Source organism: Seriola lalandi, unplaced genomic scaffold, assembly GCF_002814215.2.
Source record: "Seriola lalandi dorsalis isolate HSWRI2012SDOR001 ecotype SW California unplaced genomic scaffold, Sedor1 jcf7180002054376, whole genome shotgun sequence".
NCBI lineage: Eukaryota > Metazoa > Chordata > Actinopteri > Carangiformes > Carangidae > Seriola > Seriola lalandi.
The window spans coordinates 237,877-256,793 of record NW_019524929.1 but is presented as its reverse complement, the minus strand read 5'-3'; the positions used below and the strand labels follow the sequence as shown (position 1 = coordinate 256,793).

Here is an 18,917-nt window from a genome sequence, read left to right as displayed (position 1 = left end):
GGGGGGGGGGGGGGGGGTACGTTGAAAAATAGGCTACAGATGGTGGCTGCAGACGTATCTGGCAGAGGAGGGGGATTCAAAGCTTTCTACTTTTACACCGGCAGTGGAGGTCGAATAATTGACAAAAAAAAAAAAAAAAAAAAACTTCAAGTCGCAGTGATGCCTGATGTGCAGCGACTCGCCCACAATATTGGAGGAATGCGCTTTTGTCGCTCGCTGGGGGTGGAGTTACAAAGTGAACGAGCGCTGCCTACCAAACAGAGAGAGGAGAAGGAGGAGAGAAAGAGAGAGGAGAGAGACGGGCTGGCAGGCTGCTCGCCGTAAACGATGGTTGTCGGATAGAGTCTTGAAGACCTAATGAAACTGGCTGGTTGAATTGTTTGCGGCGCTTACAGAGCTCAGTATCCCGGCGTGCTTTGCATTTCTCGGATCCTTGGAAGGAGACAAGAAACTGCAGCAGCACGCAGATAACAGTTAAAAAAGGAAGAGGACTTGCTTATTATCTGTTATTATACCACAGTTTTTTTTTTCACCTGTAATTTCCATTTCACGTAAGCAGCACTCAACTCTTTCCCAGAGGACAGGAACGTTTCATGCTCAGGGGAAAACCGACCTCCTGCTTGGACCCAGTACCGGCCTCCCACGTTCCTCTGGCGGGCTCAGAAGCAGCAGTTCCCGGTGAGCAGAGAGAACCGCGCTGCTCGGGCTTTATGGGGAACCGCTCATAAGGACTTCCAGAAACCCTCTTGTTTGAAACCCCAGGATTTGTTGGGGAGGGAGCAGTGGGGGGTTCTCAGTGTCTGGTTTATGGGGGAAGGGGGCGGGGGGAACAAAGTCACTCCACACCACAATAGACTTCTGAGTTTTACAACACTTATTAACCAGAGCAAGTCTTAACAGTCTGTGAACGTGTCCGTTTGTATGTATGCATGAAGCTTTTTGTTTCCCCCCTCTCTCGTCTGTTAGGCATTTGCTGGGATGTTTGAGTCGCGTTGTTTGGTGGGGTGAAGGGACCGAGAGAGTGGCCGGAGTGACCGAAGGGGACGGAGGCCGAGAGAGGAGCCGAGAGTATGGCTCTGGTAGCGCTGTCTCTTTGGGTGCTAACGAGTCTCACCTGGGCGAACCTGCTCCAGGTGTCAGCCAACAGGCATTCCGTCTACTGGAACAGCTCCAACATACAGTAAGACACCCCCCCCCCAAACTCCTCATGTTTAACAGTGTGTGTGTGTGTGTGTCTGTGCGCGCGCGCGCACGCGCGTGTGCCATTTCTTTTGAATCCTCTGTTCTCCACCTGTTAAATGGAAATGTCCCGATTTGCACTGTCAGGTTCATACTTTCACACTTTCAGTTCATCTGTGGCTTGCTGCAGTTTTTGAGCTTTGCTTACATACGTTCCTCTAATGCTTTATCAGGGTTGTAGCAACCACCTTCCTCGTCTCTATCTGTTCTGGAAGAAAATATTTAGAACCCCACAAACCATTTCAACAGGCCTCTCATGTTTTTCTGCATGTTAAAGCTATTTTTGAGTCTCAAACTGCTCTGTCAGCCCCCGATTAAGAAGTCAAGGTGGTTCCAAACCATATTTTCAACACCTTCACTTGCACAGCTGGTCAGACATATATACCGATATGTGCACACTCCAATTTAGTCAGTTTCTTCCCTCATTTTCTCTCCCCCCTCCTCTACCTTCAGCCATTCATGGTAGAGTAGAAAAGAAAGGAAAAAGAATCACATGTGATTCCCTCGTCTACCTCTCCTCCTCCTCCTCTCTCCGTCATGTGGCTCTCCTCTCTCTCAGTCTTTCAGGACTCTTTCTCTCTGTCTTCTCCTCTATCTGGTTCAATTAGGAGCACTTCTTCATCCTGACCCCATTGTGTTGTAGCAGTGTCACTGTTCAATCTCTCCTTCTCGCTCCCTCTCCAACTTGCTCTCTCCTTCTATCCCTCTCTAACCCCTTTCTTGTTTACACTCAGTCCGTTGGCCTTTTTGTTATCCTCCTAATCCCTCGCTCCTTGCTCCGATCTCGATTCAAGTGAAAAAGAGTCTTTTTTCCCCTCTCTTTCTCTTTTTTTTGAAAGCTGCCTTTTTTTTAATACTGTCCACGTGAGTCCATGGCTCTGCTGCTGGATTCTTAAGAATGTAGTGTCAGTCTGCAGTAACACACTCTCCCCCAACCATTCACAGTAAAATCTGGTACGTTTATGTTGCACCATCTGCGTTTCATCAGGTCTTCATCTGTGCGTCCACATCTCGTGTGTTAAATTTACAGATGCTTCCTCTCCTGCTCGAAGTGTGTCGATGAAATGTTGCTAATTTACAACTGGATGTCAGATACTGGCTGTTTTTTTTTTAAAGGTTTTATTTTAGTTGGCAGTTCAGCAAGTCGTGATCTATTTTGTGTTCCAGATAAAGTCATAAAATAGTGCAACAATCACCCTGTAGGTCTCAGTGGTGCATAAGAGCGCATGTCACACACTAACACACACCTTCCTTTTCGTTCTCCATCTTGCAGTGGAGCCTGTCGTCCGTGTGTACGCTGTGTTTTCGGCTGCACTCAAAACATCCCAGTATGTGGTATTTACCTCTTCAGCAGAATGTGCTGGGCTCCTAAGATGAGCAGTCCGAAAATACAGTGGCTCACACTTTATGACCGCACTTATTAAAGACGCAAACAATGTGAAAACGGATCATGTTTACCGACAATAACTCTAAGGCCGATGATTTTAGTTTACAGCGTAAAATAACACTATGGGTGAATTTATACCCCACAACACAATTGCTATACACAAAGTACTGCATAAAGTAATAGGAGCGGAAAAAATAAGGTTATTGGTTGTGGTATGAATCTGTAAACAAAATTAGTTTTCCTGAACGTGAGAAAATTATTTCCGCACATTATAGAAATAACCAATATTGTGTGCGCAGTTGCTACTAGTGCATTTTCGCTAATATTTTTCTGCAACTCTCAAAATAAAGAGTGCTCAGTTTCAATTTCTGCTATTTTTTTTTTTGCTCAGTAATAATTTTATAATAAATGCTAATGAAATTCCACCTTTGGTTTTCATACCAGAGACAGAAGTTGAGTAACATAAAATGTGAAAAAAAAAAATCGCTTAAAGGCATGAAGGAAAAGGAAGAATGAACCTTGGACCTCGGTGTAGCAGCAGTTTTAACCTTGGTAGGATGTATCCTCAGTTAAGTCATATATCAGCTGTTCTCTGCTGTACATTCAAAGTGTTTACTGATAAAAAAAGCTGCAGTTGGTGTTTCAGACAAAGCAGAGGGAGGACTAACGCAGACTGGAGCAGCCTAACCTTTAACCTGGCTCTCCAGAACCTGAGCACTGCAGAGCCCCGCAGTCTCTCTCTCTCTCTCTCTCTCTCTCTCCACACTTTCACCGCCAGTACTGTTTTCATCCCAGCGGCAGAATGTTCTTAGCCCCTGCAGTGTGAGCCTTAGTGTGTGTGTCTTTTAAAAAAGACTGTGGTTAATTAAAGAATGGTGCATCTCAGTGGACCTGCCTCATCCCTGATCTTCCCATCTCTTTCTCTCTGTCTCGTTCTCTCTGCACACATGCACAATGACAATGTATGAGCAGTGAGTGGGGATAACTTTTTCAATTCAGCCTACTTAGTGAATTAGGAGACAAAGGGGCCATAGACAGTGGCACACAAAAGAAAGATAAACTACAGAATAACCTGTCTAATCTACTCTTTCATACACTTCTGTGCTATTTTTTCAACAGCACAGATCCTATTTCCAGCATTTATTTTAATCTCTGCACTCAACACCACAACATCCAACATTTGTAGGGTTGGCTGGCGTGTCTCTAGCCGTTGGCGATCGGCCTCTCTGGAGTTTCTCTAACTCGCAGTGCAGTGTGGAGGTTTAGAAGGCCAATAATAAGCTGTAGTATAGCTGTCAGTTTGAGTGGTAAACACATTGTAAAGCCTCAGGACTCTGCAGCTTCTCAACCAGCTTCTGACCCTGAGCCACTCATCAACCTCAAGAGACGGGCTGAGACTGTTAAAAAAGATTAACTACTTCACACACACACAACACACTGTGCATGTACGCTCGCATCTGTACATGTGCACATGCTAGCATACGCACATATTTATGATTATGAGTATACACACAAACATGCTCACGTCACTGCTGTATACTTTTTTTTTTTTTTTTTTTTTTAAACTTTGAAAAGATGGATCATTTCCTGTGATTGCTTCTTGCACAAAGGCTGTTGCCACTGCCTATCAGTCACTTGTCACTGATATCCCTGGGCATGAGTGTGTGTATAATGGTGTGATGCTTCTTCTGTGTGTGTGGGACGTAGAGTATGTGTGTGTTTGCCCTGTTACAGATGTCTCTGTTCATTGATGGGTGACTGAAACAAAAACAAATCCATCAGTCCGTTAAATCACACATTATCTTCCACCACCTGGCAATTAACCACCGCTGTGAGTGTGAGTGTGCGTGCGTGCATATACATGTGTATGTGTGTAATCTAATAACGCAGCAGTTAACTGATTTGCATAATAGATATCTGGTGATATCTCTTAATTTATCAGTTGTATATTTCGGAAGCGATTAGGTTTCGAATAAACAAACGCACAAACATTTCCAGACTGTGTGTGTGTGTGTGTGTCCATGACACCGTCACCTCAACGTATGCCACTGGAATGAAGCCAGCTTTCGCAAGCAGAATTCACTCCTCATATAAATTCACATGCATTATGTGTGGTAATCGACAGCAAGGTGGAACTGGTTTTATATTCATCCAGCTCGTCAGAGTGCGCAGAGACACGTCACACAGGGCAGCAGAGAAATAATGCAAGAATATGAGAAGAGAGAGAGAGAGACAGTGAGAGAGAAATGCTATGGAACTGGATAGAGGAGGGAGGAAATCAGGAAGAATACAGATGGATTTTGTGTTGAATTATAATAAAGCAGGGGAAGAAGGTCATCATAATAATGATAATAATGCTTGGCTGGTGCCCTGATCCACACACTGAGTTCTCACATTAGGCACCATAATACAGGATAACACGGGCCTAGTTTATGTGTGTGTGTGTGTGTGTGTGTGTATGGGCATGAGAAAGGGTGAGGGAAACGTAGAAGCAGACGAGCGGATTAAACAGGCCAATCAACCATCCCCTTGACAGCAACACAAACCTATCTGTCTCGCAGCCCCACTTAGGACAACAACATTTACATTTATGAATATCTGCACAAAGGAGAGTATTACTCACTCGCTATCACAAGGCTTTCCTGCGCGCGTGTGTGTGTGTGCACACAGCCCATCCATCATGGACGTTTGTGCTGCCGGTACGTATGTCAGCTACTACTCTGATGTGTGTTTTGCGCACATGCACGCACACAATCACACCTCACACACACACACACACACTCAGTGATCATTATAACAGTTATATAGGCGCAGTGATCAGACGATTCATTAGTAACGAATAATAAGGCCACATAACGTATGGGTGAATGGATTCTGGTTTGCGTAGCCGTGTGTGGGTGTGAGAGTGTATGTGCGGTGTGCAGACAGTCGCAGAGACGTCATTAATTAAAAGCCATAGGAACACCTGTGTGATGGATGACTGCTGTTTGCATAAAAAGATCTAGTGGTCTCTCTTTATCGTGCTGTTGCTCTCTGTGTATGTGTGTGTGTGGAGTAAATACATTTTTCTGATCGGACAGGGATTGTCTGCTAGGTGCACACAGCAGTAAGGGACAAGTATAAGAAAGGAGGAAAAGAAATGAATTATTTTCTCTTCCTCTATCTTTTTTTTTTTTGTCTTCGGGGGTGAGCTAGATTTCAGGAGCATGCTCCCACCTCTCTGTTGTTCTCCCATCCTCCCAATTGCCTGATGGGAAAGCACCCTGGGGGGGGAGGGTGGTATTTTGGGATCTGTATGGTTTTAATGTGAATGTTGTGAGACTCCTTCTCTGTCAAATGAAATTGGACTGAATCTTTCCAGTTCTAGAAAATATGTTGCTTTGCTTTGAGGTCTGGTTTTCCTTCACCTCACCTCACCTCACCTCACCTCACCTCACTCGCTCTTCCCTTTTCTTTCCTTTGCAACACTCTTCTCATCTCACGCACTTTTTTTTTTAAAGATTTTGACCAATAGCCACCTCTTATGTGGCATTCTCTTAACATGCCTCCTTGCAGATCCTATAAATTTTCTCACACACACACACACACACACTCTGATCTTGAGAAAAAGACAAGCCGTAAATATTTTTCCTTATCTCTTGATTGGCTCTTTCATTTCCTCAAACGCTGTCCCGCTTACATGATCGACTAATCGAAAGCATTGCTGTGAAAAAGGCACACTGATGTTCAGTGGTCGTGCTAGCTTGGTCTGGAGTCAGCCGCTAACTGGTCGGTGTAATGGTTTGGATTCAAAGGGAGCCAGTTCGTAGGGATTTTAGGGATGTAATTCTGCTAAGACCGAGCTTATGTGAGAGTCAGACTGAGTCAAGCAATTCTGATCAAGCCTGACACAAAGTAAGGGTCTTACAGGTATAAATGCCCGGCCTAGGATTGGTATTGATTTAAGTGACTGCTGATTCCACGCTGGTGGCTCAGTGGTTAGCACAGATGCTTTGCAGGCTGTATTTATCAGGCTTTTAAGAGTCATTGCTAGAAATCGCACTGAATGGTTTGGCTGGAATTAAAAACACTTCTACCTCAGAGAAGGATTAAGTGGTTTCTTTTATGAAACTTCCCACACAAAGTGAGCAAGGAGAGACCATCGCTACTTCACAGCAAACAGAATCATAATCATAGAGTGAAGAGAGTGATGATTAGCTCATCTGAAGAGTTTCATGTGGATTCAACACAATTCAGACCATGAATGGCCAGATGCAGCAAGTTGTTGGAGGGAAAACGACATGAAATACAGAAAACAGTGTCACTGCGTGTGTTTCCCACTGCTTGAGAATTTATTTTTGGTTATCAACCTCAAGGGAGGTGGAGGTGTAGCGTGGTGGGCTGCAGTGAATTCACAAGCTAAGATCTGCACATGAATGCTGCATTCTGGCAGCTCAGTGCTCAATTTCATCCACATTTCCTCACGCAAACTTTAACAAGAGGAAATGATAAATACAGAAATAGAAAAAAAAAAATCAGTTTGAGTGAGAGGGGAATGTGTTTAGATAGGGCACCCAAATAAACTTTGTGTATAGGAAACCTTTTTGTGTGACAGCGTTCTTATGCACAAGTATGTGTGAGTGTGCCTTGGTCAAAATGATAATTATGTTTTGGTGCAGCTGTCTGTCTGTTTTTATGGTCTGGGCACGTCTGTGTGTCATTTGGACAAAACATCAAGGATAATGCATGCAGAACCAATATGTGTTGATAAAGTGATATGGATTTACTTGGAATGTGGCCTTATCAGTGCTTGGAGCAGTGATTTATGTGATTCATGACACTGACAAATCCCAGAAAGTCATAAATGAAGGAAAATCTTTTTTCTTTTTTCTTTTTCCATCACGTCTAATGTCAGGAAAATGTATGGTGTTGGGGCTTTGAGGTGCAATCACAGTTGTTGTTTGCCATGTAATTGCTGTATTTTGCTTTCGGAAGGAGCATTGTATCCCAGATACAATCATTCACAATACATTTGAAATATTGGATCCAACCAGTATCTTTGAACACTTTGATTGTTGTTTTAAATAAAACGTTCTGTATTTAATATTTCGGCATCTGCTGAAATGTATCATTTTCCACCTGCTGGGAGCCCCTAACAGCTTAGAGCAGCTGTGCACCTCAGCTAAATCCTGGAGACAGACTTTTGTCAGTTAAAAAACCTGATAAAAATTATTTTTTATCTTTATGGCCTGACCAAATATGCGTCACCCAGAGACTTTTGAATCCGTTAGGAAAGATTTCCTAATCAGAGATGTTTGTGTGTGGGTTCCATATGCCATCAGTTAGATTGGACAGTCTAAATTACCCAAAGGTGTGACTGAGAGTGTGAGTGATTGCTCTGCTTGCTCTTCCTTGTGTTAAGGCTGTAGTGCTGTCTGGACACTCTGATAGTGATTAAAAGCTCCTCTCAGGTGTTGGGACAAGTCGGGCCTGCGTCGGCCAATTACTGTAACTTTCCAAAACCCACAATCTGACAGCCACACCTGTGCTCTACCCAGGTGTGCACTGGTGTGAAAATGGGGAGTGAGCTCCAAATGTGGTGCAGAGTTTGTTATTTTTCCCTCCACATCCCCGCCCCTGTCCACGTTCTCTGCTGAGCGACACCATTCGCTTCCATGTTGGCAACAACAGAGAGGCTGTTTGCTTTCAGAGAAAAGACGAGAGGATTGCAGCCAAAATTGAGATCAACTTCAGAAAAACAACTGGCACAGATATGAGTCGATAGACAGACTCTCCCTTCACCTCCAGTCCATGTTTTTTGGATCCCAGTGACTCCATTCTGGGCCTCGATAAAAACCAGGAGGGATGGCTTCTTGTTTGGTGCCTATAAACACAATGTTTTATTTTCTGTCGCCTATTAAACTGTTGCACCAATGATTACTCCCACTTTACCCCCCTTTCTATGTAGTCCAAATGTCAAACCAGACTTTCTGGACATGGTTAATGACGCAAAATCTGACTTTCTTTCTGAGAGAGCACATTTCTGGCCTTTGATTAACTGGCCACTTTGCTTTCCTGCCACTCAAACCAGCGACCATGAATGAGCAGCTATGGATGATTATACACTAACAAATGCACATCTCATACCTTTTGTAGGATCAATTAATGGACTTTTCCACGTAGACGCACAGGAGTTCATAAAAAGTGAACGCTGGATTACGCATTTCAAGAAGCTTGGTGGTATGTGTGATCCGTTCTGCATAACCTGGAGGTTATCTCAGGACAGCGTCTGTATGATTAATGTAAAGGCATAGAAAGGAAATGTAGAGCTCACTTTTCTGTCACTTCACAGATCTTTTTCAGGACAGTTTGGCTGGACAACAGTGTGGGTTTTTAAAAAAATTTTTTATTGGATATTAACGATGAATTCTCACATTGCAATAACAAGAGAGAGTCATGCAGCGCTTGTGCCGATTTAAGTTAAAGCGGCGCCGTCTGAGGCGGATGAATTGCTTTCCCTTGACAGCCAAATTATTGAATGGCCGTCCTCCCTTGTTATCTGTAGTTTTTAGGCAAAAATGCCGGGCAAAACAAGAATTTATCTTTCCCACCCATGTGTTAAATTTGAACAAATTGTCCACAGAGAACAAATCCCTCAGCGATGGGCTGGAGGCAGCACACTCATACACACACTCAGATGCACACACTTGAGGTTGTTGTTGATATTAACATTATTCTCTGAGCCGATGCCTAAGCTCCAACAGTGTAATCAGGTGCTAATAACAAGGCTGTGATGTTTACAAGCTGTTTCAAAGCGCTTTATATAGTATCTGTGTGTGTGTATGTGTGTATGTGTGTGTGTAAGTGCTCTCTATGTGATGTCTACTCCATTCCCTGCCAGCGCTGTTGGGGCTTTGCGGGGGGGGGGGCACACTAATAATTTAGACTGTCAGCTCTTGCACACACACACACACACACACATACCAGATGCTCATATGGTGTGTTTGTGACGTGGCTAATGATAGCAGCGTAGCGGCAGTCTGAGGCCATATGCTGAGCCTGATCGCAACAGAGCGGCGTGATCTAGCATTAATAAACTCTACCGACATGACAATTAGGAATCTTCCACATAAAATGCAGACAACACAGTTGCATGCGAAAATGCAGCTGTTTTCATCAAACCCACACGCACCAGGAATCAACTGTCGCCGGCCTGGACCGGACAGAGGAGCAGCAGGGAGGAGAACCACTGCATTGAAAAGAAAAGGGTCTATTGTCACTGCTCGCTGGGCAGAAGTGATGCTTATTGTTGAGTTTTGATTATGGATGATGTTATCGGTTCATCAAGACGTAAACAACTTCATATTTGAATTGTAAGGAGCGGCTTTGTCCAGTTTTACTCTGAAGGTAGCTTCTCCGTAACAGGTTTTCATAAGAAGCAATTATGGCGAGATATGAGAAAGCCTTGATTGTGAAGGTTTGATTTAGCAGCCAGAGGTTGAATAAAAAGGCAAGGCAGAGCCCTCTCTTCAACAAACTGCAGAGGACACAGAATTATGCTTATTCCATCCACACGGAGAGCGCGGCAGAGAGGGAGAGAGTCTTTAATTGAGGTTTTATCCATTTAAGCTGTCACTAAGAGGCCAACTCTGAAACCTTTTAACCACTCTCCTCTCAGTAATGACACAAATCAGAGAGGAAATGTGTTTGTGTCGGAGCGTCGGTGCGAATGTGTGTGGGCGCGTGTGTGTTCGCGCGTGTTAGCGTTCATGAAGCAGGAGGGTAATTATGCGGAAATTGGGAAATGGCTAAGTGAATTATGACCTTGTTTCAGCAGAAGGCTTTAATCAGTCCCAGCCAGGCCAGGGGAAGGAGGCAGAAATGTTAGCTGCACAAGCACTCTGCTCCTGATGGCAACAGCAACCAGTCAGTAAAACTGACAGTCAACTGGTCTGATGTGTCAGTGGAAACCAGTCAGTCAAATAGTCATTCATAGACTAAAGATGAGTGGGAGAAAATTCAAGCATGATCACAAGGCTGGAGTGGTTTTGAAGTGATATTCTTTTGTGTTGTAGTTTGTCTTCTGTTGTGTGTTGTTTCTGCATGAAAAATGAAGGGCCATGTGTGTAGGGCTGGGCAATAATTAGGGCTGCAACTAATGATTATTTTCGTTATCGATCAATCTGCTGGTCATTAACTTGCTTGATTGCTTTGTCCATAAAATGTCAAAAAAAAGTGAAAAATGTTTGCTGAGTATAATTTCCCCAAATGAAAAGAAAATCTTTGGCATTTTATTTTTTTAAATAGTGAAAAAAGTAATTTTTTTTTACCAAAATTTTTCTCGTTCAGTCCTAACCATGATTTATTTATTTATTTTTATTATTTTTGGAATTATATTGTAACAATAAGATGATTGGGGCTGCAGCTAGCGATTATTTACATTATTGATTAAAGGTGACATAAAAAAAAATCTAAAAGGCTGGGACCAGAGAATGCCCTTTCTGTTTAATAAATGACTAATATTGATAATATTATGATATTGATTTCAGCCATATTGTCCAACCTGAATGTGTGCATGAGTATCTCAGTGTGTCTGAATCTGCTGTATCTTTTGTCCTCTTCTTAAATTGAACCTATCAGTACTGTGAGAACAAAATGAAACTCACTCATATAGGGACTGTTTGCTAGAAGAAGATTCATGTCAGAATGGGAGAGTGCTCTCAAATTATCGGGTTTAGTAAGAGAGTTAAGTTACTTTTTCTCTTTATAGTCCCGCTGAGGGTTTTATGCTTGTGTGTTAATCTAAGTGCACAAATTTTATGTTCATGTACGTGCACAAATCGTCTCACAGCTCCAGTAAAAGTCGTCTTAAACTGCTAAACTGATTGATCTTGGAATGAGTAAAGACAAGAGGAGTGTGAATGGAACCAGGTGTAAACAAAGTAAATAAGCTGCTCAAAGGAAACGTGAGAAACGCAAGTATTCATGTGATGTTGCTGACTGATCACAGGTGGTGAAGCACAGAGCGAAGCTGCACAATGAACAAAAATGTGGAAATGCTGAGTAGCTCTGCCGAGCATGTGCACGCTGTTGTGATTGAAGCCAATGCAACATGTCCTGTTTGTCTCAATCTGGACTTTTATCCTGTGAAAACCTGCTCATGTTCATTTTGTTTCAGCACATTTCTGCCTTTAATGTTCACATTTCTATGTGTATGAGTGTGTGTGTGTGTGGATGTGTGTGTGCTTTCCTGCTTGTGTGTGGATTAAGGGTGTGTGTGCTTGTTCATGTATGAATGGCTCTTGCTGTTCAGATGTGTGTAGGGTCAACAGCACTGCTGTGTGTCAGTGTGTCTCAGAGTGCCTCGGTTGGTTCTGGTCTGGCTGTCTATTTCTGTCAGTGTTGGATCGATGGCATCCTACAGACACTGCACTCCTCTCCTGGATGTTTCAGCCTGTTCCTCTTTCTCTCTCTCTCTCTCGCTCTCTTTCTCACTGTGTATGTCGCTCTGCCCTCCTCTTCCTCCCCCTGCCTCTCCGTCTCTCCTGTTGCCTCTCCTGTTGGCTCGGCCATCACTTCCTCTTCTCCTCCTCATTGTCCTCCTCTGCACCATCGTAATACTCTCAAGTCTCTCTTCAGATCAGTCAATGAGCTCTCAGTGTATGCATGTGTGTGTGTATTTTCTGAGTGATTATTGCCACTTATTTGTGAGGGATTCCTATTCTTGGCTTCACATCATGGCCAGTTTGTGTTGCTGTGCTTAATGCCAACAAACGCTACAACTCTTCACTGCTTTTTTAAGGGATTTGCATGTATTTGTATGTGTGCGATTTAATGCTGAAACAAATAGCCAATTAGACAATCTACAGAAATTAATCTACATTGATTTTGATAATCACTTATTGGTTTAAAGCTAAATGCCAAATACTCAGTGTTCAAGCTTGGACCAAGGACAGTCTGGTTCTCTCTCTTTTATATGACAAAGGAAGCTATTTTAAGGTGTTATCTTGGGCTGTGGGATGAATCGATTCAAAAACTATTTCAATATTTGATATATTGTTTAACATTATTTAGCTAAAATGGCAAAGAGAGTCCTCTTGAATGTGAGGATCTGCTCATTTCTGTTTAGGATTGAAATGATATATCTTACATCTTACATCATATCTTACTATCTTATAGACAAATGTATTGATAATGAAAATAGTCATGATTTGCTGCCTTGAAATGTCATTTTATGTCTTGATATCCGTATAAATATCACCATCAATTCACCCTCATTAGGTAAAATTCGAGTTGAAACATTAACAAGGTGCAGGATATTGCAGCTGTTGATCCAGTTTTCTCGTGTGCAAGAATTTCTAATTGTTAACTGCTGAAAATGTTATTGAGAAATTGTCTATAGATGAAATACACAGATGGGGAAAGTCATTTTTGCCTCATCCAGTAATTAAATACCTGACAAATCCAGGCACTTCATCACAGCTGTGCAAAAATCCATAAAGCATAGCGACCATAAAGCCACCCCAGTCAATGATTTGCAACTTTTCCTGTAATGACAATTGACAAATTTCTATTGACTCACAGTATATATTGTCTATTCATTCCAAATTACCTGCAAGGTGTACTACATTATGTGTGTGTGTGTGTGTGTGTGGGGGGGGGGTCATGCATGTGTGATTTCATGTGTACCTCCATGTTTTTGGCCCTTGGCGTGCAATTTAGTCTGATTTTCTTTTTCTTTTTTTACACGCACATGCATTTACATGGACAACTGTTTCTACACTGAACAGAGTGAGTTGCTGACAACGGCAGGAGATAGAATGAGGATGGCTGAGAGCTAGCGATGCTGGCTGGCCTTAGTGCTAACACCCACGCTGTCTGTAGGCTCTGCTCTCTGCTCCTACGCTTTGAGGCACAGGAATGTGCTAGCGCTGCCGTAGTAAGACCGCATATGAATGAGTGTTTACTATCTCACACAGCCAACTTCTCTCTATCATGTTTTTAATGAAAGTCCAGGACGGCTGCTGGAGGTGGATACGTACGCTGTCTTTATTTCACTGGTACGATAAGGAGGGAGAAAGAAAGTAAGAGTCTAGAGAGGGGTGGAGAAAAGAGGGTGGAGGGCGGTGGTGTGTGGAGGATGTGGGGGTTGCAGGGTTGTTGTAATGAATGTACTGCAGTTAAAAAGAATTCTGTGTCACTTCCCGGGAGAGAGAGAAATAAAGGTGGTGGAGGGGGAGTAGGAGATGTGGGAGGAGATGTTGCGAAATAGGATGTGTTGTGTTGATGGAGCAGGGTTCTTCGCAGCCAGGCAAACTCTCCTCCCACCCTAGTATGTGCATATATGTGTGTATGCGTGTGTGTGTGTGTGTGTGGGGTGCACAGAGAAAGCGAGAAAGACGGCAAGTGAATGCCCCACAGCCTACAAGTATACCACCCACACACATTACCCACATGTATTAGACCCATACATATGCATATTCCTCACTTCTCAATTCCATACATCCACACACACACACACACACACACACACACACACACACACACACACACACACAGGAAAACTTGTTTCACAGGGACACTATCTGTCATTACCTCCCACAGATTCCTCACGGGAGTACATTGTTATTTTCTTTCAGCCCTGATCAAATAAAATGGAGCAAAGAGAGAACACACACACACTCTCCTCCACACACAAACATATAGAAAAACACACACCATACACTCCAGTGTTTGCTAAAGCGTGATTGAATAAAACACAGAATGATGACACCCATCTGCCCACTTGCTGTGTGTGTTGTAAATTGTTGCTCACACCAAACACGCTCAGTGTTTTTCCCCCTTGAGGTGAATAGTAAATCCCAGCATATGTACTGCATCACATATCGTCATTTTCTACAGTATCAGTTCAGATAATCAAAGACTCCTTGACACCCTCCTCTTACAGCTGACAGGGCTGCAGAGATGGGAGCGGATAGGCAAAGAGACCAGTTTAACTCTGCATCAGTCATCTGTTGGCCTCCGTTGTTGCTGAAGAGAAAAAAAAGACAGAGCGAGCACACAACAAGAAAGACCAGACTGAGGAAAAAAAACAGAATCATTGATGGAGGGCGAAGGGGAAGAAGGGGAGGGCACCAAAGAATAGAGAAAGGAGGGCCCTGCAGAACAGTACTGCCAAAACCGAGGTCAATTGTGATGAAAATGGCCGTTCACATGACCACAATAGCAGCTGAGTGACAGCACTAAAGCAGCATGGACGGGCTTATCCTGATCACTCAGGGCCTTGACTGGGGAAACCACAATGCCCTGGAGATCTGTCCTTTTTGGGCTTGGAGGATCACAGAGCGCCCACGGTCCCAAGCTTTGGCCCTGAAACGTCCTTTACATTACCATATCAATGCTGCCCTAGCTATTCCGCCAAGGAGCAGGGCGGCTAGTGATAGTGCCTCCCGGTTAGCATCACCCTGTGCCTTCACAAGGCTATTCAGCGGGGAGTCAATGCTAACTCAATGCTAAGTGTGAATGGGAAGAAGTGTAAGCTCACTCCTGTAGCGTGAACCCATGTCTGGCGGTGCATTCAGGCATGTGTTTGTGTGAGTCTCTCAGTGTCTCTCATTCCTGCTTTTTCTCTCTGCCCACTCTGTTTTTCACATGCAAAGTTGTTCTCACGTATTGGGCGGGGTATCGAACCTCAATAAGTTTTTGGTGCTAGCCGAAATACGTCCATAGCACAGACTATCAAAAACTTTCCAATCCTGAATGTTGGCATTGACTGTGTGCTCTTTTTCAATAAATCTTTGACCACAGCTTCTGTTTGGAATCAAGATTTTCGACTATTTTGTTTTGGCCGAGTTCCTCTATAGTTGCTTGACACTTCTACACATCTGTGAAACATCTGTGCTCAGAAAAAATGGAACGTTCAACATCTATAATTCTAGATACAAACAGGCAAACTCCTCTTGGACCCCACCTGTCTTAAAAACATGTATTAAACTTAACTGCCAGTCCTTTGTAAATGTAGGTATGACTTTATTTTATTTATATGTGCATACATCTAGAAATATGTTACAGTTCACATCGATAATAAACAGCTTTTTCATCAGGTGTCATGTCAGGTATGTTGACCATATTCAATTACCTTGTTAAACTCTTTTAAGTCTAAACAGGTCACACTGTTAGCAAGCTAACGCTAGCTTTTCTGCTCATCCAATTGGCTAGTTTGTGTGGTGCAACATGCTTAGTGATTAGTGATGTGTGAAGTTTGAACTTAATGTTATTGATATGAGATGATGTGATATCTCTGAACGCTACAGAAGAGCTAGTAGGCAACATGGACCTTATGATGTGATTTTTTTTCTCAAGAAAATGTTTTGCTATTGGTTACAGGTATTATTTTTGCTGTAGCATGAAGTGTTCCATGACCTTGTACAGTTTCCTTCAAATAGAAGAAGACCAAAACAGCAGAGTTGAGGGTGTGTAAAAGAATAACAGGTTTCAACCTTCCTGTGTTGTGAGGGTATTATATCACATGACACTCGCAGTAGATGGCCTTTGATAACATTACAGTGCAATTAGAGATATTAGCCAGTAAGAGTACAAGCCACAATGCAGTGTTAACCGCATTATTACGCCATGGGGAGGAAATGGATGATCTGGAGGAGAAGGGCTGGTTTTTAAATGATGCAGAAGGGAACAGAGGATGAGATGGAGAGAAAGGAAGGACGGGAGGATGGACGGAAGGAAAGAGAAAATCGATGGCTAAAAGTAAAGGATGGGAAACTAAAAGGGCAATGAAGAGAGGAAGATGAGGAAGACAGGTGAGATATTGGCCATAGACTTCTTGCTTTGTCATTGAAAATCAGAGCCGTTGGGCAGGACGCTGTTTGATTTGCTGTTCTTGTTTTAATCTGTCCGTCAGCGCACTCTCACACACACTCTCATAGATAGCCTCCAGTCTGTCACTTAGTATCGGCAGAGAGCTGAGAGGTTATCATGCGTAGTCAGGTGCCAGACCGACTCTTGGTAGCAGGTTTGTCATTTGTAATTAGAGAGAAAAGGAGAGCCGGCGTGTTTTTTTTCTCGTCTCTCTCTTCTATTCTCTGGCTGAAGGCTGTCTCTGCGTATCGACAGACAAGTGACGGGGCACACACACACACACACACACACACACACACACACACACACACAAACACAAATACATGCGCTGACACACATTTGATGGGCCAAGTTTGATTCCATTAAGTGGAGTTTGTCAGTTAGTCAGTGAAGTGTTGGGGTGAATGCTGATGGCCAGACACTGAAACCCACAGAGATAAACAGGATCTGAAGCAGCCTGTTCAGACACTCACAACACTGAGGGTGACTGAGCAGTGGCAGGCCTAACTATGACACACACACACACACACACACACACACACACACACACACACACACACACACACATCTGGTGTTGTATGGCTATGTGGTCACGGTCCATGCGGCTCTGAGTTCTGGTCACGGTTAAAAAGGCTTCCTTCTGGAGAAGGGGGGGGGGGGGGGGGGGGGGGAGTCTTAAGACGGAGAAGGAGATGGGGAGGTGGGGGGAATAAGAGGAGCGGGAGATAATAGAAGAGGGCTAACAGTGGGGGAGGAGGGCTGGGATGGACCAAAGAGGGAGTGAAAAGGGGAAGATAGAGGCTGAAGGTGGGTTTTCGGAGTATGAAAGCCTGCGTGCCTCCATTCCTGTGCCATTGATGTATTCTAATGCTAAGTGTGTAATGCTGGGCCTCGACTGGTCTCTGGGAGAGACGAGCCTTTGATAGGCACAACCAAGCTCTGGGACAGATCCCTCGCATGCCATTCATATGCATATCTCTCTCCCTCTCTGTATATGTGTGTGCGCTTGTACACACTTTTTTTCTTTTTTTTTTCTTAGCCATTTAACTAACTGTTTTTAGCCAATTGCACCAGTTGTAGATTGGTCTAATTTCCATATCAATGTGAGCATGTTTGAGGCTGTTTTGAGCATCACAGACCCTAATCCTAAATTACCCCCTACGACCATGCTGGTGGATGTTTTTATGATCCCATGATTCTGTGTGTGAGTGTGAATTTTCCATGGAGGGAGCATTTGAACATGCAGCATTTCGTGTGTGGCCGTGGTGTAACGGGACCACATCTGATCATGCAATTGGCCGTCTGCAGAAGAGGGCAAAGTGCAGAATCTCAAAGATGCCTATATCTCACCCGCCTGTCCAGGAGGTGTGTGTGTGTGTGTTTGTGTCTGTGATGCATGTGTGCCTCTATAAGCTATGTGTGTGTGTGTGTGTGTGTGTGTGTGTGTGTGTGTGTGAAGAGATGGCGCATTGTTGTGTGGATCGCTTTGTTTGCCATGTGTTCCGGTCCCCAACCGATTATAGCATGAAATTCTGCACACATTGTATAGCAATGGGGAGTCTCACATGTGGATAGACACACACAAACAAGCGCACACACACAATGGCACACCGAAGTGAGAAGTCAGGGAGGCCTGTTAATGACTGTCGTTGACAGAAAGGGAGCAGGACTGTGGTGGTGTCAAGGCTTTGTGACAGATGCTGGTTGTAAAATGCCTTGCTCACAGGTTTATTGTTATGAAAAAAAGTAACGATCAGATTCAGCAAGATTGATGCCATTCCTTCTTTCTTTCTTTCTTTCTTTCTCTCTTTTTCACACACACACACACACACACACACACACACACACACACACACACACACACACACACACACACACTCACACACACTGGGTCCTAATCCCCCCTCTGAGCCCTGGAGAGTCTCTCCCGTCAGTGACCCTCCTTCCACTTCAGCACTTTGGGGTTTTTCTTTCTCTTCCTACTCGGATTTGTTCTTCTACTTCAGCCTCCTTTCCTTGCTTGTTCATCTTACTTCACCTCCTCTCACCCGCATACTTCACGGACGGCTGTGTATTTATCTGTGTGTGCACGCCCCGTGCATGCGAGCTTATATGTGTTTTTTGCGAGATATAGAGGGGGGGAGGAGAGTGTCAAAGAGCGCTCGCCTTTATACTTTCATTGTCTCTCTTTCTGCTCAAGAATATGATGGATGTTTCAAAACAGAGCGAAGCCTGAATATCAGTGCCAGCCACTGATGTTGCTTTCACCTCCAAGTGTATGTGTGTGTGTGTGTGTGTGTGTGTGTGTGTGTGTGTGTGTGTGTGTGTGCGTGCTTGGAGGCACTGGAGGTTATTTGATCTCATTGTGTTGTTGGAGAGGAGGCTGCTCTCCTGCTTTATGACCGGAGCTGTAGGGAGATATTCAACTTCACCTGCC

At 43.8% G+C, this 18,917-nt stretch overlaps 1 protein-coding gene across 1 annotated transcript in view; it reads left to right on the top strand.

Annotated features, from left to right (window-relative positions):
• Window positions 1-288: 288 nt before the first annotated feature.
• efna3b (ephrin-A3b) overlaps window positions 289-18,917 on the top strand; it is a 53,614-nt gene continuing 34,985 nt past the window's right edge. The window contains exons 1-2 of the mRNA XM_023408935.2: window positions 289-678; window positions 967-1,180. Of these exons, the coding sequence (XP_023264703.1) occupies window positions 1,071-1,180 (110 nt within the window). The 5' untranslated portion in view covers window positions 289-678; window positions 967-1,070. The remainder of the gene's footprint in view (window positions 679-966; window positions 1,181-18,917) is intronic.